The following is a 21,795-nucleotide window of genomic DNA, read 5'->3' on the forward strand; positions in this document are numbered from 1 at the left end:
GAGTGAGCTATCGGTTCTACCGCTTCCACTACAGTTGAACACTTCAAGAACAGGAAGGAAGCCACCTTTCTCCTTCGACGCCTTGAGGAAGCACTAGGGTGTGAATACTGACTCTTGACTCCGTACATCAGCATACCAAATAAGCACAGGGCACCTGTCGTGCCTGTAAACATGACGAGGACGTTCATCGACCTACCTTACGAGCTTCAACAGCGAATCCTCGAATTTGTGCAGCAGCCATGGCACTTGACTACCCAAGTAATGCCAACATACTCGATGCGCCCTATATACATCTTTGTGCCATCTATGGAACTTGAAGCTGGCCCCATTTTTGCTTGTCGCACCATGCACCAAATATCAGCTCCGCTAATCAAGGCACGATTCATCGGACTTCTTGATATGAGGCAGGCGGTCAACGGACACGTCTCGATCGTCGTGAGATCCCACAAGGCGTACATTCCTAAGATATCAAAGGTATTGATCGGTGCAAACCCCGGGACACTTCAACATGTTGGGCCAACAAACACAGAACGCTTTCCGAACTTGAAGACTATCGAACTGTTCAATGACTTGTTCCATATTGAGCTGAACGCAGATCCCAATGCCTTCGACGATGTCTTGACCACGCCGTGTCAAGACGAGGCAATGGTTGAATGGCTCTCCAGGGTTGCGCGGAACACAGCTATTCTAGGTCACTTCATCAAGCATCGTGAAGCCCCGATTCAGCTATTCATCCGACAAGTCTTTGGCCTTGAAGGCTCGAAAGATGAACTGGTGAGTTTTCGTGGCGACCAAGACAGTGGAGTTCTGACAAGTCTAGCTCGTTACGTTCGGGTTCGATGCGATGTCCTCCGAGGAGACTGGCTGTTTGAAGGTACTCAGCAAGGAACGCTACGTAAAGGCCGAGGACACAGTGTTGAAGTGCGTATCTCGATAACCCTGCTTACCAAATCATCCCCAAATCACCACGCTCTATCCGGCAATCATTCCGCGAACCTACCAAAGCGATTTTACACCTCAGGCGTACCTCGCCTCGAGACCACAAGTCTCTGAACCACGAAGTACAACGCAGTGACCAGCGGTGACACGACATGATCCATCCTCGTGTTCCGGAGCATTTTGGAGACGACCCGATCGCTGATCCCCAACCCCGGGTTGTCGCATACACATGGGCATCGAAAGACACTGACAGAATAGACGGTATGTCTTCAAGAGCGGCGATCGCAGCGAACTAGCGATGCTTCAGTGCGGAGTACACGTCAAACGTGCATATTGCATGGTCCCAGCGTTTCCAGGGATGTGTCCGGGGATGTATGAGCACGAGCAGCTACTCATGCTGTGTAACGTCGGCATCGGCGAGTGGAAGATCTTCGCAACCCCGATGATCGAATCAGATAGTCGCTCGGCTCGTGACTTCGCTTCGACATCACAGATGCAGGGCGCGCACGGTGAGAAGATGGAAGGGTACAGTAGGTTCAGCTAAACAAGGGATAGAAGGACGAACAAAGAATGGGGTTCAATTGGCATCATCTAGCATTGGTCTAAGTACTTTATTGGTATCTCATCACATATTAACCCAAGCAAAAATAAAACATTGTGGAATCGATATCCAACCGGTCATGATCGTCATTGCTGATCAGCCTCGAGCCCTTCGTGACTTGATCGCTTAACAAAAGGAACAAAACGCCACCAATGCAATTTATGCATAGCACATTCTCTATTGTGCTTCAACATCTTCACCGCCATTCCGTCGCGATGGCTTACCACCTGACGACCTTCTGCGGGAAGTACTCGTTGATCAACTCCATGTAGTAAGGCTTGAGATCCTCGACCTTCGGCTTCTCATCGGACTTGCTGTACAGATCGTATGGATTGAAAGCCTTGACAGCAGCAAGTTGCTCCTCATCTCCTGGACCCATCATCCAGTTGTATGCGCCAGCAGAATGCCACGGGTAGAAGCTGTGGAATCTGATCATGGCCAAAGCCTCCTTCGGCAGAGTAGACTGCTCCTTGGCGACGTGGTACAGGTACTCGTCGTGACCCCAGCTGAGCATGACGTTGTCAAGACCGGAGCCTGGTGTGTAGATGCCGTACTGTGTGCTGTAGATCGGGTCCTTGAAGTCTGGGTTCTCGGCGAAAGATTTGTTGCCGTAAATGATCTTGTCGTCGAATGCACAGCCGACTGGAAATGTGTCACCAACGACATCCCATTGACCTTGTGCATCGAAGAAGAAAAGGAGCTTTCCGAGATCGTGAATCAAACCGGTAAGCTGCATCCATCTTGGCTTGCCGTCCCTTCGAATAGCCTCAGCGCTCTGAAGGAGATGCTCGATCTGGCTGAGGTCGGTGTCAGGGTCACTCTCGTCGATCAGTGTGTTGAGTTTCTCCATTGCTTCCCAGATCGTCATCTCAGCTCTGGTCTTGGACTTGAAGTCATTTCGAGCTTTGAGGTTGTAGGCCACTGTGTGCTTGGTGTGTTGCTCCTTGTAGAAGTTCTTGACTCTGTCATTGGCCTCTTCATAGTTTCGGAAGACAGACTTGTCTTTCTCGGCGTCGAACTGGGAAGCATCACCCATTTGTCTCTCTAGTTCCTTCTTGGCTTGATCTTTTAGCACGTTGATGTGCTCGATCTCATCGACCATTTCCTCCAGGGCGAGGCCATCTCTGTCGGTGCGAAAGGCCTGAACTGGCTGCTGGACTGCGACCGACATTTTGGATGTATTAAATAGGGTAACTGAACCTGCTGCTTGACGGCTCAAAGGCTTGAAGGCTTGAGGCTTTGATATACTTTTAGTGTTGAGGCTGCCTGGTGAAATGTGAAACTGTTGAGAACGAAGTCGTTTGTGTGATGCAAGAATGACCGCTTAGAGTCGTCTTGGAAGCTGGATTGATATACCTCTGACTGTGTTTGATCCTACTAGGCAAACCACGGCCTAGATCATCACAACCATAAACCATGCGTGCAATTCTTACCTGCTCAAGAGACTCCAGGGTTGACTCCTCTAGAAGAGAACCCCATAACAACGAACGCCTCCTCCTGCTCTACTCACCTATACATGGAAAGTAAAGTCCCATGCAAGCAATACTGGAGTTCCTAAGATCCTACCAGTCGAAAAGTCTCAGCGCTAGTAGTAAGCGGTTCGCTGAATAACTTCTGCATTCGATCACGGTAACGACTTTTCAAAGCGTACCTCGAGCAGGCGGCCCGCCATGGAGTCGACCATGCCTTGGTGACGCTGGCTTTCCCTATATTCATTGGCCACGTTTGCAGAATAACCCTGATATACGGCTTCGTGTGGAGTTTGTGGTCCATAGATTAAGCTTCCAGCCGAGGACGCCGATGCCGCTGCGACTTACTGCATAGAGGCACTTACCTAAGTTCATGTTGGGCGTTTAGTCGAGCATAATCAGGTTTCAAGGCGAGACTTCGTCGGATAGCATACGAAATGTGATAGATCACATTTTGTCGGTGAGGAAGAACAGGCGACTTATTTAGAAGCATGCACTGACGTTAACAACCTCGCGTGACTCCTGCAGAATGTCGTGTAACAACCTCTATAGGTAATGGAAGCGACCTGAAAGGCAACCCTGAGCATGAGTTGGCAGAAACAAAGGACATTGCGGCAGCCCTGGCTTCTCGGCCGATTTGGAGTGAGAGAACACTCGGCGCTTGTCACGACAAAATGCTTGGAAGAGAAGGATTGGTAGGTTCTGCGGTCGAAGACGTCGGGAATTGATGTTGTGGAGACTTAAGATCGGTGGGAATTACTGTTCTGGAAGAAAGAGGCAGGTCAGTCACGGACTGTACTGATCGGCGTTGCTCCGCTGTCCAGCGACTTGAAATCTTCGGATGCTTTCGGTCTCAGAATCCCCAATTATACGCGCCTGATTGGATGAACGATGCAAAGTCGAGCTTTCGAGATCTGACACGTGCAGCGACGTTACACAGCCATCCCAATTCAGTGCCCATAACAGCTCATAACCAAAGAAGTTTTGGAAGCGAGAATTCGGCATTGGCGGTTCATGCAACATCGACTCGAGGATTGTGAGATATTGACGATGCAGACACAGGCAAGATAGCTAGGGATGTCGCCGTCTCTCGTAAACAGCGAAGTAGTACAAATCAACAGATTCTCAGTAGAAGATGTAAAAGTCACAACGAAATTCACGTGTTGATTGTCGTCACTTCCCTTTGGGAAAGAGAGGCTTACTACAGATCTGGTGAGACGTTCCCTGGTTGCTTCCCACACTCGGCGGTATCTTCACCGAGGGGACCACTGTGGGGAAATTCTTGCTAGCTAGAGAATTAGCAAATGACGTAGAAATGTCAACAAAAGGTCAGTTTTGAGCTGGAGATGAGACGAGAAGGCTCGAACGCCGACGTGCTTGGATGAAACACATTCAAAACAGCCTGTAGCCGACTGTACTCTGCAACCTTGAACTTTCTCCGTTTCTTCTTTGCGCACCAAAATTAGATACACACTACAATAAGTTCGATCCAGATCAGAATGTCCGACACAACCTTCACCTTGAACACCGGCGCCAAGATCCCCGCCGTGGGCTTGGGAACATGGCAATCAGACCCAGGTCAGGTCAAAGCGGCGGTTGCTCACGCAATCAAAATCGGCTACAGACACATCGACTGCGCATACTGTTATGGTAACGAGGATGAAGTCGGACAAGGCATCAAAGAGGGACTCGAGGCAGCAGGTCTCAAGAGAAGCGACCTCTTCGTCACAACTAAACTCTGGTGCACATACCATACTCGAGTTGAGCAAAACCTGGATATGAGCCTGAAGTCCCTCGGTCTCGACTATGTCGATCTTTACCTAATGCACTGGCCAGTCGCCATGAACCCAGAAGGCAACCACGAGAAGTTCCCAAAGAAGCCAGATGGTTCGCGAGATCTGATCCTCGAGCGCAAGCCAGCCGATACATACAAGGACATGGAGAAGCTGCTGCAAACAGGCAAGGTGAAGGCAATTGGGGTGTCGAATTTCAGCAAAAAGTTTTTGGAGCAACTTCTACCAAATGTCAGTGTCGTGCCTGCCGTCAACCAGATCGAAAATCACCCACTTCTGCCACAGCAAGAGATTATTGATTTCTGCAAAGAGAAGGGTATCATCGTCGAGGCATATTCCCCACTCGGGAGCACAGGTAGTCCACTGATGAAGAAGGAGGCAGTCATTAAGGTCGCAGAGGAGACCGGTGCTAGTCCGGGGACCATCCTGCTCAGCTACCACGTTGCTCGAGGAGTAGTAGCTTTGCCCAAATCGGTGACACCGTCCAGGATCGAGGAGAATCTGAAGATTGTAAAACTTTCAACCGAGCAGTTGGCGGCATTGGAGAAGGTGCACGAATCTGGCATCCAAAGAATTGTGTATCCAGAGTTTGGCATCAACTTTGGTTTCCCCGACAAGGACCATGGCGTTGCCCACTCGGCAGCAGGAGCAGCATAACTCAGCGAGGTCGACAGCTGTCTTCCACGTTAGACAGCTGTCTTCCACGTTAGGCATTACAGGGCGGTACTGGGATAATGACATGACAAAAAGGTTCTTCTTGCTTGCGATTGCATTTAGACCGTCGAGACGCTAAGCATACTTCAGAGCTGGAATCAAGAGTATTCTTTTGAACAATGACAGTTTTTGTGCTGCTGTTCTTACGCTTGGCATCTGGCGCAGTCTGAACTCTGCGTGACCATCCAGTCGTGCATTGTATTGCTGCCTATACACACCTAACCATTGTCTCGGCTGCGTCGCGAACTTGGTCGCCTCCGGGCTTCTAGCCGCGAGAAGATCCTCTATGAGCCTAGAAGGAGGCTGAATCTGATGCCTTGGGCCTCGAGTGTTGCGAAGCAAGCCGAAGCTCCCACGTGGTGAGATTGGTAAGAAAAGTCGGCTGCGTATCGACTCGAGAGCTGTCTCAGGAGAAGGCGACAGACCTTCAGCATCAGCTTCGTGCTTGCCGGATAAGATCGGAACAGTAAAAGCCCACGTCTCGCACATTAATTGACACGGCAAGAACGACATCACAGCCTGGATTCAGATCGGACTCGTCGGACCCAATACCAGGATCGGAGCCTTATCGAGCCTCGCTTTACCGGACTACGCTCGATATGGTAAAGGTGCCGCCTGCTACCCGCATCGAGTTCCGGAAGTTCCTTCGGGTCAAATCTGGTCCGCGCTAAGGTCGATATCAAGCTGCCGTTGGCTTTCTAACCTGTTTCAATATCAACCCTTCCGAGTGTTTGCAAAGTTCGACGAAAGAGCTGGAGTAGCTTAAACTGAATACAGTAGATACTCGGCGAGGTTAGGCCAACAATATCAATATGCTGAAGCATGGTCGAGGTAGGTTGTTGTTCATCGTATCTGACAATGTAGAACCTTCGCCCTTAGTGGAAGAATAAGAAGCGGTGAACTATTGCCCACAGAAATATCTAAGGACACAATGAGACACAAGTCACGTACACACCGCCGAGCATTTCTCTAACAATACGTCGACCATCGCTGCTTCCAACTCACCTCTCGTAATTTGCGGGACACATTAGAACCCCTCTTACAGCTTACACTTCCTCCTCGTCCTTCCCGTTCGCTCACGATCATGGTCGGAGCAAAGCTCAAGGTTGCTGTCGCAGGCCTCGGTCGTATGGGCGCACGGCACGCAGCACACTTCTATGGCCTGACGCCCCGAGCAGAGCTGGTAGCAGCCTCGTCTCCGGAACAGAAAGAGCTGGATTTGACACAGACGAACCTTCCCGGTGTCCGAACATACCTCTCTTACGATGAGATGTTGCAGGAAGAGATCAAGCATGGTCTGCAGGCCGTAGTTGTCTCCTCAGCAACGGCTGTGCACGCAGAGCAAGCCATCAAGGCCATCAAGCTTGGTCTCCATGTTCTCTGCGAGAAGCCACTTAGCACAAACGTGGAAATCTCCCAGTCGGTGGTGACTGCATACAGAGAGAGCCAGAAGACACATCCCAATCAGAAGGTCATTTGCGGTTTCTCCCGTCGTTTCGATGCTTCATACAGAGATGCTTTCGAGAAGATGCAAGCCGGCCTCATTGGACGACCGGCAGTCTTTCGCTCACAGACATGCGATAAACTCGACCCTTCTGGCTTCTTCGTTGAGTACGCCAAGTTCTCTGGTGGCATCTTCGTCGACTGCTCCATTCACGACATAGACTTGGCTCTATGGTTCTTTGGCGAGGACAGTAAAGTCAAGACTGTGTCTGCAGTCGGTATAACAGCCGTCGAGCCAGACCTAAGGAAGTACAATGATCGAGACAATGCTGTGGCAGTCATCGAGTTCTTCGATGGCAAGATCGCACAACTATACTGCTCAAGGATGATGGCTGCTGGCCAAGAAGATACATCTGAGATCATCGGCACAAAAGGAAAGCTGTCCATTAACATGCAGCCAATGACAAACTTGGTCAACATCTTCGAGTCGAGTGGTGTAAGAAGAGAAATTCCAGCACACTACTACGGACGCTTCCGAGATGCTTTTATCACTGAGGCAAACGAGTTCACTGCTTGCTGCTTGGACAATACCGAACCGCCGATGAAGCTCGAGGGTGCCGTCAATGCTGTGCGCATCGGGCAGGCACTTCAAGAAAGCTTGATTACTGGTAAGAGGATAGATTTTGCAGAGAATGGCGAGAGGATCGTGAGCGAGCCCAAAGCACGATTGTGAATGATTGCCAGGCGCAACCTGGATGACAAGATAAAAGCATTGGAAAGGCATAGAACGGCGTTCAGGATCTTTGGGCAGCTGGTGGCTGGGTTGAGGCGGCAAGCGTACGAGATACGCACCTAGAGCTAGAATTCGGTATAGATATAATGCTCGATACAGCATTGCAGAGTCGTCGCGTGCCTTCAGTGTGACAAACGGATTACCCGCTTCTCCACTGAGGCATGCTACACTTTGCGTACCATAACAGCATGATCATTGAGAGCTCAACGATTGTCTGAGAGTTGTAGACACCATAACCATGAATCAACCGTTATCGTGTATACAGTCTTTGTGCAAACACCAAACATCGCTACAGGACTCTATGCTTTCCCTTACACCGCGCGACGGTGGGCTAAACGCATATCCAGCGCATTATTCGCGGCTATGAATACAGGCCACCCGTCCTCCTTTTGAAATAGTCTCAATTCAACAGTGCTCTTGCGCTGAAAACGCTGTTTGTCAACAACATGAACCTTTTATATAGTCCTCGTCGTTGGACGGAGTTATCGTCTGACGCAGTGTTACATTGCTCGAGCTCCCAACCTCGGCAGGCAGGGAGTGCTCCTGGGTGAGGAGAAGTTCTTTCCATTCGCTGCCGGTTCGGATTATGTTCTCAAAGAACAACAGAATGATCGATCCTCTGTCGGGAGAGAAATCGATCACCAGCATCGCGCCGTGCTTGAATGTCAGTAAGCCTCGCCCACACGGATACCACCGACTACTCAGCTTCTGCTCTTATGGCTACCTTTGAGATACACGACGAGGATCTGGTGAGGCTGAAGGATCAAGTATTTCTTGTCACAGGTAGGCGATACATGATCATCAGCGTGTCGATGAACACTTCTGAAACCATTCAGGAGCTGCCTCGGGTATTGGTCTTGGAACAGTCAAGCTGCTGCTCGAAAAGGATGCTTACGTAGTAGCCGGTGATCTCAGTGAGATGCCACTACAGCACGATCGGCTTACCTTCGTCAACACGAATGTCACATCATGGGCGGATCTATCCTCAATATTCAAGGTCGCGAAAACGAAGTATGGAAAGATTGACCATGTCTTTGCGAACGCTGGCATCTCTGGACGAACCACCTATCTCGATGAGCAAGTGGACGAGAATGGCGACCTCCTTGAACCTAATCATCTAGTCTACGACATAAACCTGAAAGGCGCGGTCAATACATGTGCACTCGCGATACATCACATGAGAAGACAGGGCGCAGGAGGTAGCATCGTCCTGACGGCCTCTGCCTCGAGCTTCCAGAGGTTTCGTGCTGTTGACTACACAACCGCTAAGCACGGTGTCTTGGGCTTCATGCGAGGAATTACGCCATTGTTGCAGCCTAGCATTCCCATCCGTGTCAACTGCATTGCGCCGTCCTGGACGACAACGGGGCTTGTGCCTGAAGGCTTCATCGAGAAAACTACGGGCGTTGGCACGCAGACACCGAATGTGGTAGCCAGGTCAGTTGCCATCTTGATGGCAGATGCTGGTCGGAATGGTCAACTGATCTATTCTGTTGAGGGCAAGTATAGCGAAGCCGAAGGCACTTTACTGAAGGCAGCGGCAGATATTGTTGGCGATGTGAATGAGGATGTGGTGATGGCAAAGCTGCTGCAAGCTATGAGCGGCTATGGTGTCTCTGCAGAACAGGAAGGCTCCTGAGCACTTTTCGCATTGCCAAGACTCGGAGGTGAGCTCTATCATGGTATCGCAGGATGTACTTCTTGCCCAAGGGAGCGGAGTTGAGGAGTCGCAGCAAGACATCCAAGCCACAACTGGAGGACCAATGGTAAATGTTCATCTGCTTGTTGTGTATATTCTTGCCTTGTCTCATATTGCTCCAGTCTGCACAATTCTCAAGAGCTTTTCATGAACGATATTCCTACTGCGGCACGTTATGGGGTGAAGTCGCCAGTAGGAGCTATTGTCCTCGAGACAGGCAGCTAACAGTATACAGATTTCACTGCGTTTATTGAGTTCAGCATGAACTCGCGCTGAATGGAACCAACACTGTCACTGTCCCTCAGCGAGCAGCTTGGCGCCCCTACATGTTCTGTTTACTTTGTTCTAGCATTGGTTGCACTCCCCAGTCTGCCTTCATAATTCACACTATTTCTCCCTGTTGAAAGGCCCGGGCTGGCTGTCACTGCATACCAGGCACGATGAGCAACTCGAATCGCTCCATCAAGTATGACACGACTGGCTTCCAGGGTATGTGCTTCACGGACACCCAGACACCAGCTACAAGGCTAACAGCAGAGAGATCGAGCCAGTCTCTTGAAAGCGGCACGGGATTCAATTAGTAGTAGCCGAAGTCAAATTGATGTCTCTCTGGCCAAACTTACATCGGGCTTGGGTGCCAAGTTGTCGGTATCTGACGTTGGGAGCAAGAACACCACTGTATACGGCAAGGTATCGTCTGCCTCTCGAACCGTCGACTATGATCAGAATCAGTGGCATGGTATGCAGAACAGCCACCGAGTTCCCATGCCTGGCACTGACAATTTCTAGCACGAGCAGCTCTCCTCGCAGAATGCAACAGCAATATGAGCATGGGCAGACTTCAATTCACTGTCGATGCTTTCGATCTGATCAAGGGCCTGGGAGCGAAGCTGTCCGTTACTGAAGAAGATACCGACAACGAGAAGCCCTCAAAGGCTCCTTCCCTATCTTGGTGCGCGAATGCTGCCTCGGTCGCCTACTACGATACTGGATTCCCTGGTGGAGGCAATATAATACAGAACCTTCAGCCTCTGTTCAGGCACGGCCGTATGGGCCAGCCGACTCCAGCTCGGGAGACGCGCTCGTACGTCTATTCACCCAGGAAGCGACGAATGAGTGACCGGGTTTCTTCCGATGACGACTTACTAAGCGAATCACCAAGTGAGTCGCTCAGAAAGAGGGGCCGTACACTAGGTGGCTACAGTGCTGGAACTGGGAAGAGGGAGACCTGCAAGAAGGAAGAGGAATGAGGGCACATAATGGTGCAAGTGCCAATACCTTACATTCGCGGCGTTGAAGTGCGTCAGTACTCATTGGATCACACCGCGGAAGCGACAAAGGATGTGCAATACAGCGCCGATTTGTCCCAAACCAAGTTTTCCTTCGGCGTCTGCAAGTTCTGCTAGAGAACAATGTCAATACTGGCTTGTTTTACCAAGCGTGAGTCCGGCATGAGAGTATCCGTCTTATGGAGTCACACTAGAAGTGTATCAATGACGGCCGATCTGTCAATGCCAGGCTGAGCAAACATTCACTACACCAAAGTATCTTCGAGAATCTCAGATGTCCAGGTTGAAGGGTGATGATAGCTGGTCGCTTGACCTGGTGCCTTATTTTCCCTGAATGCATATCCTCAGTCGCTCCAGGCCTCATCGTCTTCACACCTGCCTGCTTAGGGTACCAGAATAGCTCGTGCTCGCACCTTCCCAGCCCCAAGATCATCAATAGCCGTCTGGAAGTCCTCCAGCTTATAAATGCTGGTATGCAGTTTGACCTTCCCCTGAGCAGCCAGGACCATAAGCTCAGCCAGATCCTTGTATGAGCCGACCAAATTGCCAATAAAGCTAATCTCCGTTGAGATGATGTCGATGGTCGAGATCTGAAGATCCTCGCCATATCCAACAACATAGTAGTCTCCAGCACGTCGGATCATCTTGACACCAGTCTTTGTTGACCCGCCTTCCGCCACGAAATCTACGATCGCCTCGGCGCCCTTCCCACCCGTTAGATCTAGCACCTTCTGCACAAACGATCCGTCATCCGACCCCTCAATAACATGGTCAGCACCCAGCTCCTTGGCGAGCTTCAGAGCATCCGGGTTGCGATCAATGACAATCAGTGTGGCAGCACTAACAGCCTTCAAGACCTGTATCCCAATATGTCCCAATCCACCCGCCCCAATCAAAACGCAGAAATCACCAGGTCTCAGCTTCCTCGCGGCCTTCGCACAGCGTGATAAGCTGTCAGACCCGCGTCCGCTAATGCCGCAACATCAGTTGGCTCAAGGCTCTCATCTAGCTTGATCACGCTACGCGCTCCAGTCTTGAGGTACTCAGCATAATCCGCCGTCGACATTAATGCCAGGGAACGTGCTATTCTCGCAGTGTACATCGTCGCCGAAGTGGCACGCTCGGCAGAGACCACAGGTCACGAGTGGATGGAGGATGACCTTGTCGCCGAACTCCACGTTTGTCACGCCGTCGCCTTTGGCGTGAACCCAGCCGGTGTTTCCATGGCCGATTGTGTAGGGAAGGGTGACGCCTGACATGGACACCCATTGGCCTTCGATGATGTGGATGTCTGTGCGGCAGACGCCTGCTGTGCCGATCTTGACTATGACATCTAGAGGAGAGGTGATCTTTGGCTCTGGTGCTTCATCGAGCTGTAGGTTCTTGTGGTAGCCCACGACACGGACAACTTTCATGTCGAGAAGGCTGGGTTGTGCTTGTAGCTAGTGCCTGGTCTGACTCTGGAAGCTGCTAAATGCTGCGATGTTAGCCCTGTCAGTATCGAGACGTCACAAAACCCTCTGGAAGGTAAAAACTACCGCTGCATCTTTCTGGGAGGAAACGGTGTTACGGAGCATTGGTCATCATCTCGTACTTGTACGCCCGCCCTCAGTGACTTCACCTCGAAACACATCTCGGACCAGTGCAAGTTGGCTTGTAGAGAGGCCGTTCTAGACGCCGTGATGACACTCTTTGAGACTTCTCGAGATGCATGATGCTTTTCGAGGCGTGTTCGAGAAGCGTCTGATGGAGATCCTTCGACTGTGGTATGAACTGTGGTTTGGTCAAAGGAGAACAGGTTTGCGGGGAAGCAGGGGTGGCAGCATTAAGCTACCGTATAGTACGGCAAGCTGAGAGCGCAGTACGGTAGCCAAACCATGTTCAACGGTACACGACATTCACAAGGCGATATCGGTTCACAAACCTCATTTCTCTTCCTGCATACTGACTCTTACTGGTTTGCCGAACTCGTGCTGACATGCTTGATGGTCCAACACGTTCAATATCAGCCTTTCTGCTCCAAGAAAGGCCTCGTCGTCATCCAAAGCACCGTCCTCATCCAAAAACCAAAGCTCAAATCATGAGCTCAATCCAATCTCAAACATGAATCAAACAATTCCAACAGGCTGCCCGACCAGAAGCGGCCCGAATCCAACTTGTGCATTTCCACATGCTGGCGCTCCGTCGTGAATCCTTCGCGGCAATAACACGAGCTGTCTTCGTATTGCCTTTCTCTGTTCGTCTGTTCCGTGCTTACTCAAGCACCTTTTGATTCTCGTACAATCAAAGCCTTTTGCTTAGCTCGTTCGTTTTAGACAGTTGTATCGAACATTTTGCTTTTCTTGCTGGCTTCGTAACGCTTCGTTGACGAGTCTTTGCCAACATGCATCGCCAGATTGAGCAGCTCCTAGTAGACCAGGTGAGCCGACAGTATCGACTTTTGGTCTTATTTTGATGTTTTCCTCTTGCCGAATGAGGGAAGACTCAACCCATCCCACCCCAAGCGCCCCTCAACCTCCTGGCAAGCTGCATATCCTTCTGCATGATTGTCACACGCTTCGCATGTATGGCGCACAGATTTGTATCTTCGAACAGGTGCACCAGAAATGCCTCAGATGCTTCTTGCAGAGCCATTATAGCCTGACTCTGCCATCTCATCTCTTTTGCAACTTCGAAGGGTAGGATATACTGGCAGATCTCTCGTACCAGACGCTGGAAGGGTAGTTTAAGTAGAAGCAGATCGGTCGATTGCTGATACCGTCTGATCTCGCGCAGCGCAACCGTGCCAGGTCTATACCTTCTCGGTCGATGCTGCGGTATCGGGTCACCAGCTACGGAACAGAGAGTCAGTATACATATACCCATGAACCAAGACAGATACTAAGCAGAGCACGGGACGCAGGCGCAATCGCACAGGACCCAAACCATCAGCACATGGTTGCTACCACCCACGCACAAACTGGAAAACAAACACCAACAATACTCCGCGCATAAACTTACGTTGTGATCTCGGTCTCTTAGCCCCCTTCGATATACTACCTGGCGTTGACTTCCCTCCTGTGCTCTTTCGGGGTGCTTTTGTGGCTCGCGGTGTACTCGATGGACCAACACCTGAACGACGTCTAACCTGTTTTGTTTGCGCCATTGCGCTTGTGCTCGCAGCTGTGGAAAGAAGGGCGCAGATGCGCTGAGGGTGCTATTTGGCGGCGCAGGAGAATGGCTTTCGTGAGCTTGTCTGATTGTAGTGTGAATGAGTTCGAGGTTGCGACGCGGCCTTGCGCAAGGTAGGCGTGCTGTTACTGCGAAAGACTTTATGTTGACCTTGAGGTAGCTGGGTGTTTTGGTAGTTGGAATGCGCCGAAGCTAGTATGCGAAACAGCAAGTTCAGAAACCCAAGAATATTGTACAGAACAGGAGCAGAAGTTCTCATGCAACGGAAGAAGAATTCAAGGTTTGTATACAACGTTGACACCGAGGTCTCGTTTGTATTGTATGTGACAGCGAGGGGACTCGAACGCGTCTTTCGCGTCGCTGAGATTGACATTCCATCATGTTTCCTGTTTGGGAATAGCGCTTTTATGCTTCAAACTTGTCACCTGGTTCACTCCCCAGCTGTTTCCTCCTTCATATCATTCAATATCCCTCACTATTGATAACACACGGACACATCCCCCTCACCTGTGCTGTTCGTCACACTGCTCTGCAACGTCATCCTGGGTCTTTGCAATGCCGGTCTCGAGTTTGACCAAACTGGCCTCTGCCATATCCAGTCGACCAGGAGAACCTTGACTAGCTGAGGCCACGAACGGGCTGATATGACCGGCAGCGTCGCTGTTCAAGGTGTCCTGTGTTAAACTGAACCCACACGCCGGCCCGTGGTCTAGTCCTGGTTCTGTCTTGATCCTAACAACGTCGTCACGGATCTCGCCTGGTTCAAGGGCATCTCGAAGGTCCTTGGCACCGTGGTCGACCACCGGCGTTTGTAAAGGTTCGCGATCGTCAGCGGGGTTTCTGGAACTATGTTCAACCACAGACAACCGGTCAGGATGGATGGCATTGTCGATACTTTCGTACTTGCTTTGCATAGCAGCTCGCAAATCCTCGTCTTTGAGATAAGACCGTGGATACTCGGTAGCCATAGAGTTTGTTCGTGATGGAGATAGGGCTTTGGCAGCGGAAGAACCATTTTTCTGACTTTTGGCAGCCCTCGCTTTCTTGGGTGCCGCAGGCGGGTTCTTGGGCGGTAGTGGGAGGGTTGTTTTGTTCACTGCTGGAGTTCACATCAGCATGTTTGGCTAACGCATAAGTGCAGCATGGCTCACTGTTATTGAAAATCAACTTTGCATTCTTCAAGTTCAGGTCCTTGAGTTTCTGAACATCGACAGCACTCGTGAAGTGTAGTGTAGCACCTGCGAGATTTACATCACGAAGTTGTGACAGATCGCAAGGCGCGTTGAACACGTAAACAGCACTTGAAAGGACATTGCCAGTGGCATCGGTGGTGGTAGAAGCTGTGGAAATGGTTGGTTGGAAGTTGCCGAGAGTGGCCATTATGAGGACAGGTTGGCTGTCAAGGGCTACTGAGCATAAAGCAGTGGTAATCTTTGACAGAATGACTTATGAGAGAGGATGATTGCAAGCGACTACGAAGAGAAATACCAATTGATCATGGTAAGAGCGCGTTTAAGGAAGGCACGCGTCTCGCAATGGTGAGGATGCTACGGTGACGGAAATTTAGGGTTGACTCCTGGCACCTTCCTCATGATAATTCCGAAACTTCGTGGAGCTGAGATTGACACCACGAAGGACAGCTGTACACCTTGTTCAGATGCATCAGACAAAATCCTTCGGACTTCCTCTCCTTCTTCGAGATGAGGTGATATTGGTGAGGTCCTAACGGACGATTCTTTCTCAGCATTCATGGAAGAATTCGCGTCTCATTCAGAGCGCCAGCAATTCGGTCAATCTGATTTCAGATCCAAGGTGATGGGACCACTCTAGTTTCCATCGATACATATCTTCCTACCTTCGAAATTCGCGAGCCTGTCAACAAGAGCTCACCCATCCTTCATGCGAGCTTTCCCAAAGTCCCTATATCGTAAGCATGTAGCCTCAGCCGAATTGCGGCTCCTGCTTGGCACCCGACACTTCATGCAAATAACTGACTCGATCCTTGGTGTAGAACTCAACTCCCACCTTGCCTCCCAAGCTCGCGGCGCCGTTATCGAGCCCGCCCGCCTTGACACAAGTAACATCCGGCATGACCTCAAGCTCCGTATACAAAGACGAGCCACACTGCCCGCAGAAGAAGTGCTTGTTGACTTTGCCCGAGTCACCCTTGGCATCCCATGTCTTGGGGCTCCCGGATGTCACTTTGAAGTTGGTTCGAGGAACGACGACGTTGGAGGTGTAAGCGCCGCCGGTCCATTTTTGGCAGTCGATACAGTGGCAGAGTGCTGTTCTGGCTGTCAGCTACCAAGGACAGAAAGGATGATATGAGGCTCATGTCTTGACAGAAAGATGGGTCATTCATGCCATCCAGGTATACATCAGAAATGAGAGACACGTGTTTTGATCTTGTCCAGAACATGGACTTACCTGTCACTGCTGGCTCGCCTGTGTACTCATACTTGATGTCGCCGCACATGCAAGATCCTGATGCCATATTTGCTGAGTTGCGACTCTACTTCGGTTCTGTGTTTACTGCTAATGATGGAGAACTGAGAAGATGGCTGCTCGCCTCAGGATGAAGAACCATGGGGTTTAATATAGGCTACCAGGGTCTACGCCCTGTGCATGACAAATTGAGTGACATTGCGAGGGGGAAGGGACCGGCTGTACGGCTCTAACCGGACCCCCGCAGGATTCGAGTGAACGTCTGCCAAGCTTCGATAGATCAGCCTTCGACAGTAAACTTGTTCATAACCGTCTGAGAACTCGGCGTACAACTCTGCGACACCGGGCATCATTTCTGCGGCCTCTGCGAGGGATGCAAGGCCTGGATCGGCGTTGAGCACGAGCTGGAGACGAAACAGGTGCGAGCGACGGTCAAGCTTTGAAGCATGTTCCGCAACGCCCAACAAGCCCTCCCTCTCCTGAACTTCCAAACCCTTCAAAGTCAACGAACAATCCTGACACACGCTCTGATAGCCACCTCGTAGAGGAAGTTCTGCACACAGGTAGGTCATGTCTTGGGCAGCATTGGGAAATCTTGGGGCAGAGAAAGAGACCTGTCGACACAAAGCAACCTAGACAAAGAATATGTCCCACGCTACAGAACAATACCAAGCTACAATACTAAGCGCTGTGCCCGGTGACCATAGTAAGAACAAAGTGAAATATGACAATCAAGTGGGAGAGTTAAGATGCACGATGGCATGTGCAAGTAGTGAGATATGGCTACCCAATATTACCTCGGTCTTCACCTGTGTTAAGCAAGACGAAGCTTCGATCTCTAAAGACCTGCTCCATTCTCTCCGCTATGTTCCATTCAGCGCTACGATGCGCACCAGGATTACTGTGCGCAATACTCCTTTGCATGCTCGGTACGACCGAAGCCAATGAGATTGGTGACAAGATAACGGCGTCTCAAAAATCGCTTGATGCAGCCCACACAGCAAGCGTGCAAGCATCTTTCGACAGCATATCACGGGCACAGCAACGGTCAAGCGATTACAACGAGATCGTGAGTAACGTGGACGATGCCAGGTCCAAGGCCGAAACTCTAGCAAAAGCAGCAAATCAGAATTGGCAGTTGAGCGATGATCCTTCAAAGAATGTCTTTACCTTCAATCCTCGCTCGGCTCCAGTCGGAACTGCAACGTTCACTTCGATCATAGGAGCAACAGGCTACAATGCTGCCAGCTTCGAGACATCCGTTAGACGAACAGCTCCACTCCCACCTGCACCCGCAGTTTCAACCTTGTCGCCGGGCACAGCGCCATCTAGTATACCTCCAGGTGTTCCGGAGTAACAGTCACCTCGAGATGCGGGTCCAATGTAGAGGCTGGGTCGCAATTGATACGGAATGGATGAGGGAGGACGTAGGTCCGGTGACCGTGTCCAAGGTTATGCTGTGTCAAGGGGGGTGGACGAATGGAGCCTGATATCAGATTAGTCCTCTGGAAGGTGGTGGCAACCTGCTGCTAGACAGTCAGGTAGTGTATGTGTAGTAGGAGGATCAATAGCATGTCTTCATACGCTGCTGGTACAACCGATATTGCAAGGATGCAGTGGTACGTGACAGGCCCTAATAGGTTAGCTAGACTACTGCACTAGGCCAAAATAGGCCGGCCGTGAGTTGGGTGCAACTTAGGATCATCTTCTCCGCAAAATAATTGCCAGACTAGTAGAGCACCGTATCACATCTACCAGACAATGCAAAAGGACAGATTGTAGGTTGATCAAACACAAACCCAAGTCACTCGTCCATCCTCTTAGAAGGCCTAGAACCGCACTCGAATATTCTGTAGTGCGTTTGCTTGCCTAGACAAAGCGCATCGATGTCGGCCCTACCATAATCCCCCCACTGATCGCACAAAGTCATGGCTGACCAGTACGGCGCATACTATGCTGGTGGACAGCATCTCCAGAACCCAAATGCATACCTACAAGACCCTCGCCAACAGTACGGCAATGCTTCGCCATATCAGCCGTCCATGAGTCCTGCCCCTCCCAGCTACGGACAACAAGGTGCGCCACCCAATGGGCACCACTTTCAAGGTCAGGAAGGAGGACAGTATGGGCAGCAACAACAGCAGCAGCAGCATGGAGTCGATGGTCTCGCTTCACAGATGGCAAACATGGGCGTCGGTGCGCCTTCGAGCAGGCGGAAGAAGGAAAGACATGCCTACCATGATTTGGGTCAGTCAGCGGCAGCAGCCCCGCCACCTCCGAGTGCACCCGGCTACCAAGGCGGACCACAGTTTCTACAGCAGGGACAGCCGCCGCAGCCTGGTCAGAGTCCTGGCCTCTCCACCACTCCACTGCTCAATGCTGGTGATAGACTGCGTATGGGCGAAGAGGCGGTAACAACACAAGGTAAGGTTGATCCGGAACAGATACCGTCTGTCGCAAGAGCAAGAGATGCCGCTACACATCAGTACCAGACGACCGTCTATCCGACCATGGAGAAGCACCTGCCTCCTGCGGCAGCCGTTCCATTCGTGGCTTATGACCAGGGAAACTCAGGTCCGAAATTTGCTCGACTGACCGTGAACAACATACCCTCGACGGCAGAATCCCTGAATTCTACAGCCCTACCTCTCGGAATGATACTGCAGCCTCTTGCGTCGCTCCAAGAAGGAGAGCAAGCAATTCCCGTACTGGATTTTGGAGAGGCTGGCCCGCCCAGATGTCGCCGATGCAGGACGTACATTAATCCATTCATGACTTTCAAATCAGGTGGGAATAAGCTTGTCTGCAACATGTGCAGCTTTGCCAATGACGTGCCAATGGAGTATTTCGCCCCGACTGATCCATCTGGCGTGCGAGTCGACCGCATGCAGAGGCCTGAGCTAATGCTGGGAACTGTCGAGTTCACTGTGCCGAAAGAGTATTGGTCAAAAGAGCCTGTTGGCCTCCGCTATCTGTTTTTGCTCGATATCTCGCAAGAAGCAATCAATCGCGGTCTGCTGTCTGCAACCTGCCAAGGCATAATGAATGCACTTTACGGCACCAATTCTGAGGAAGAGGAAGATACGGATCAGCCAGCACCACCACGCATACCAGTAGGTGCAAAGATCGGCATCGTCACCTTCGACAAGGAAGTACAGTTTTACAACCTGAGCGCAGGTCTGACATCAGCCCAAATGATGGTTATGCCAGACCTTGAAGACCCCTTCGTCGCATTGGCTTCAGGATTATTTGTTGATCACACAGAATCTAAATCGGTTGTTACTTCATTACTGAAATCGTTGCCCAATATGTTTACAATGGTCAAAAATCCCGAGCCAGCCTTGTTGCCCGTCCTTAACACTGCACTTGCAGCGTTGACAGCTACTGGCGGCAAAATAATATGCTCCTTATCAACGTTACCTACCTGGGGTCCAGGAAAGCTGCACATGCGAGACGATGGCAAGGGCAGAGACACAGATGCAGAGAGGCGGTTGTTCACGACCGAACATCCAGGATTCAAGAAGACTGCGAGCGCTATGGTTTCAGCCGGCATTGGAGTAGACTTCTTTGTGGCAGCACCAGGCGGTGGCTACATGGACATCGCAACAATTGGTCATGTGTCAAGATTGACAGGAGGCGAAGTTTTCTTCTATCCTAACTTCATGGCACCACGAGATTCACTGAAGTACATGACCGAAATTGAGCACGCTATTACACGAGAAATAGGGTTTCAAGCACTTATGAAAGTACGTTGCTCGAATGGCTTGCAGGTTGCGTCCTACCATGGTGGTTTTCTACAGCACTCATTCGGCGCAGACCTTGAAATCGGTACGATCGATGCCGACAAAGCACTAGGAGTGGTCTTCTCATACGACGGCAAGCTGGATGCTAAGCTTGATGCACATTTTCAAGCAGCACTTCTGTACACCTCTGCATCAGGTCAGAGAAGAGTCAGGTGCATAAACGTCGTTGCGGGCGTCAACGAGGGAGCAGCAGACACGATGAGGACAGTCGACCAAGACGCAGTGGTGAGCATAATAGCGAAAGAGGCTGCGTCGAAACTGTCGGAGAAGTCGCTGAAAGACATTCGTGCAAACCTTACAGAGAAGACTATTGATATTCTGGCTGGATACAGAAAGAACTTTTCAGGATCGCACCCTCCCGGACAGCTTGTGCTGCCAGAACACCTAAAAGAGTTGTCGATGTACATGCTCGGCCTGCTTAAATCCCGAGCATTAAAAGGTGATCCAATTTTCTGCCACTTGTAGTGACAATACTAACACGATCATAGGCGGTGTTGAACCGACTGATCGACGGATCCATTCTGCACGTATGTTACGATCATGCGGCATAACTGAGACAGCGCTCTATCTCTATCCAAGAATATATGCCATCCACAACCTCAACCCCGAAGACTGCTTTGCGAATGCTGAGACTGGTCAATTGGTGGTTCCTCCTACAATCCGTGCCTCATACTCCCGAATCGAAGAAGGCGGGGCTTACATTGTGGACAATGGTCAGATAGTGCTTCTCTGGCTGCACGCACAAACATCGCCGAACCTCCTCGAGGACTTGTTCGGCCCAGAGTTCAACTCACTCCAGGCTCTCGATCCACAAACAAACGAGCTACCAGTGTTGGAAACACATCTGAATGCGCAAGTACGGAATCTGCTTGCTTATGTTGCCACAGTTCGAGGGTCTAAAGCTGCGACGATACAGCTGGCGCGTCAAGGTCTTGATGGATCGGAGTTCGAGTTCGCAAGAATGCTAGTTGAAGATCGAAACAACGAACAACAGAGCTATGTGGACTGGCTGGTACATGTGCACAGGAGCATACAGATGGAATTGTCTGGGCAGAGAAAGAAGGAGGCGGCAGCAGCAGAGGGCGACAGTGTGGTGCAGCAGCTCACTGGATTGAAAGCGCCATATTGGAACTAGAGGTCCAATGACAACCGTATCCATACACTCTCTGACGAAAGGGGCGGGTTGCTGGGAATGAAAGACGTCTCGACCCATGTACAGCAGGCTTCGCAAATGTCAATACCAGCCGACCGCTACAAAAATCAGCCAAGACAGGGTCAATATATGAATATGCTCACCAACTCGGATTGGGCCGGTACATGTGATGGGCTGAAGGAAAGTTCTCGGAAGTATATGAAGGCGTGGAAACATGTCATAGGAGACTAAGGAAGGCTCGACGTGTGCTCCTAAGATGTCCCGAGATGCAGGCACCCTTCTAGACGACTACGTACATCTGACGACTTGATGCATGATGTGAGGATGACCAATAGCCTTGATTAGAAGCTTGGGCTGAGGCGAAGGGTTTGAAGGCAGAGTAGTCCCTCTGTGGGTGGTAGTTGTTGTGGCCGTTGGCAGCATAGCAGTATATCCGAGAACTGCGTCGTCTGCCAATACGTGCATGGAATAGGAATGCATAGC

At 50.8% G+C, this 21,795-nt stretch overlaps 12 protein-coding genes across 12 annotated transcripts; 7 read left to right on the forward strand and 5 right to left on the reverse strand.

Annotated features, from left to right (window-relative positions):
* Window positions 1-345: 345 nt before the first annotated feature.
* On the forward strand, window positions 346-937 carry PMZ80_002667 (uncharacterized protein; the record flags this gene model as incomplete). The annotated part of the gene is made up of 2 exons (XM_064871099.1): window positions 346-774; window positions 821-937. The coding sequence occupies 2 exons, from the start codon at window positions 346-348 to the stop codon at window positions 935-937; spliced, it is 546 nt and encodes a 181-aa protein (XP_064733552.1).
* An 823-nt stretch (window positions 938-1,760) lies between these two features.
* Window positions 1,761-2,711, reverse strand: PMZ80_002668 (uncharacterized protein; the record flags this gene model as incomplete). The annotated part of the gene is made up of 1 exon (XM_064871100.1): window positions 1,761-2,711. One exon carries the CDS (start codon window positions 2,709-2,711, stop codon window positions 1,761-1,763), a length of 951 nt encoding a protein of 316 aa, XP_064733553.1.
* Window positions 2,712-4,508: 1,797 nt separating this feature from the next.
* On the forward strand, window positions 4,509-5,459 carry GAR1 (H/ACA snoRNP pseudouridylase subunit; the record flags this gene model as incomplete). Its single annotated transcript, XM_064871101.1, has 1 exon — window positions 4,509-5,459. One exon carries the CDS (start codon window positions 4,509-4,511, stop codon window positions 5,457-5,459), a length of 951 nt encoding a protein of 316 aa, XP_064733554.1.
* Window positions 5,460-6,600: 1,141 nt separating this feature from the next.
* Window positions 6,601-7,692, forward strand: PMZ80_002670 (uncharacterized protein; the record flags this gene model as incomplete). The annotated part of the gene is made up of 1 exon (XM_064871102.1): window positions 6,601-7,692. The coding sequence occupies one exon, from the start codon at window positions 6,601-6,603 to the stop codon at window positions 7,690-7,692; it is 1,092 nt and encodes a 363-aa protein (XP_064733555.1).
* A 722-nt stretch (window positions 7,693-8,414) lies between these two features.
* PMZ80_002671 (uncharacterized protein) lies at window positions 8,415-9,391 on the forward strand (the record flags this gene model as incomplete). Its single annotated transcript, XM_064871103.1, has 2 exons — window positions 8,415-8,535; window positions 8,589-9,391. 2 exons carry the CDS (start codon window positions 8,415-8,417, stop codon window positions 9,389-9,391), a joined length of 924 nt encoding a protein of 307 aa, XP_064733556.1.
* A 500-nt stretch (window positions 9,392-9,891) lies between these two features.
* PMZ80_002672 (uncharacterized protein) lies at window positions 9,892-10,701 on the forward strand (the record flags this gene model as incomplete). Its single annotated transcript, XM_064871104.1, has 3 exons — window positions 9,892-9,940; window positions 9,993-10,190; window positions 10,241-10,701. The coding sequence occupies 3 exons, from the start codon at window positions 9,892-9,894 to the stop codon at window positions 10,699-10,701; spliced, it is 708 nt and encodes a 235-aa protein (XP_064733557.1).
* A 422-nt stretch (window positions 10,702-11,123) lies between these two features.
* PMZ80_002673 (uncharacterized protein) lies at window positions 11,124-12,155 on the reverse strand (the record flags this gene model as incomplete). Its single annotated transcript, XM_064871105.1, has 2 exons — window positions 11,124-11,672; window positions 11,841-12,155. The coding sequence occupies 2 exons, from the start codon at window positions 12,153-12,155 to the stop codon at window positions 11,124-11,126; spliced, it is 864 nt and encodes a 287-aa protein (XP_064733558.1).
* A 1,069-nt stretch (window positions 12,156-13,224) lies between these two features.
* On the reverse strand, window positions 13,225-13,885 carry CSE4 (centromeric DNA-binding histone H3-like protein cse4; the record flags this gene model as incomplete). Its single annotated transcript, XM_064871106.1, has 2 exons — window positions 13,225-13,571; window positions 13,741-13,885. The coding sequence occupies 2 exons, from the start codon at window positions 13,883-13,885 to the stop codon at window positions 13,225-13,227; spliced, it is 492 nt and encodes a 163-aa protein (XP_064733559.1).
* Window positions 13,886-14,414: 529 nt separating this feature from the next.
* Window positions 14,415-15,291, reverse strand: PMZ80_002675 (uncharacterized protein; the record flags this gene model as incomplete). The annotated part of the gene is made up of 2 exons (XM_064871107.1): window positions 14,415-15,010; window positions 15,063-15,291. The coding sequence occupies 2 exons, from the start codon at window positions 15,289-15,291 to the stop codon at window positions 14,415-14,417; spliced, it is 825 nt and encodes a 274-aa protein (XP_064733560.1).
* Window positions 15,292-15,852: 561 nt separating this feature from the next.
* PMZ80_002676 (uncharacterized protein) lies at window positions 15,853-16,405 on the reverse strand (the record flags this gene model as incomplete). Its single annotated transcript, XM_064871108.1, has 2 exons — window positions 15,853-16,196; window positions 16,339-16,405. The coding sequence occupies 2 exons, from the start codon at window positions 16,403-16,405 to the stop codon at window positions 15,853-15,855; spliced, it is 411 nt and encodes a 136-aa protein (XP_064733561.1).
* An 873-nt stretch (window positions 16,406-17,278) lies between these two features.
* On the forward strand, window positions 17,279-17,713 carry PMZ80_002677 (uncharacterized protein; the record flags this gene model as incomplete). Its single annotated transcript, XM_064871109.1, has 1 exon — window positions 17,279-17,713. One exon carries the CDS (start codon window positions 17,279-17,281, stop codon window positions 17,711-17,713), a length of 435 nt encoding a protein of 144 aa, XP_064733562.1.
* Window positions 17,714-18,284: 571 nt separating this feature from the next.
* On the forward strand, window positions 18,285-21,294 carry SFB3 (COPII coat Sec23p-Sfb3p heterodimer component; the record flags this gene model as incomplete). The annotated part of the gene is made up of 2 exons (XM_064871110.1): window positions 18,285-20,598; window positions 20,648-21,294. 2 exons carry the CDS (start codon window positions 18,285-18,287, stop codon window positions 21,292-21,294), a joined length of 2,961 nt encoding a protein of 986 aa, XP_064733563.1.
* Window positions 21,295-21,795: the final 501 nt, after the last annotated feature.

The sequence above is a fragment of the Knufia obscura genome (assembly GCF_036327395.1).
Source record: "Knufia obscura strain CCFEE 5817 isolate CBS 148926 chromosome Unknown scaffold_2, whole genome shotgun sequence".
NCBI lineage: Eukaryota > Fungi > Ascomycota > Eurotiomycetes > Chaetothyriales > Trichomeriaceae > Knufia > Knufia obscura.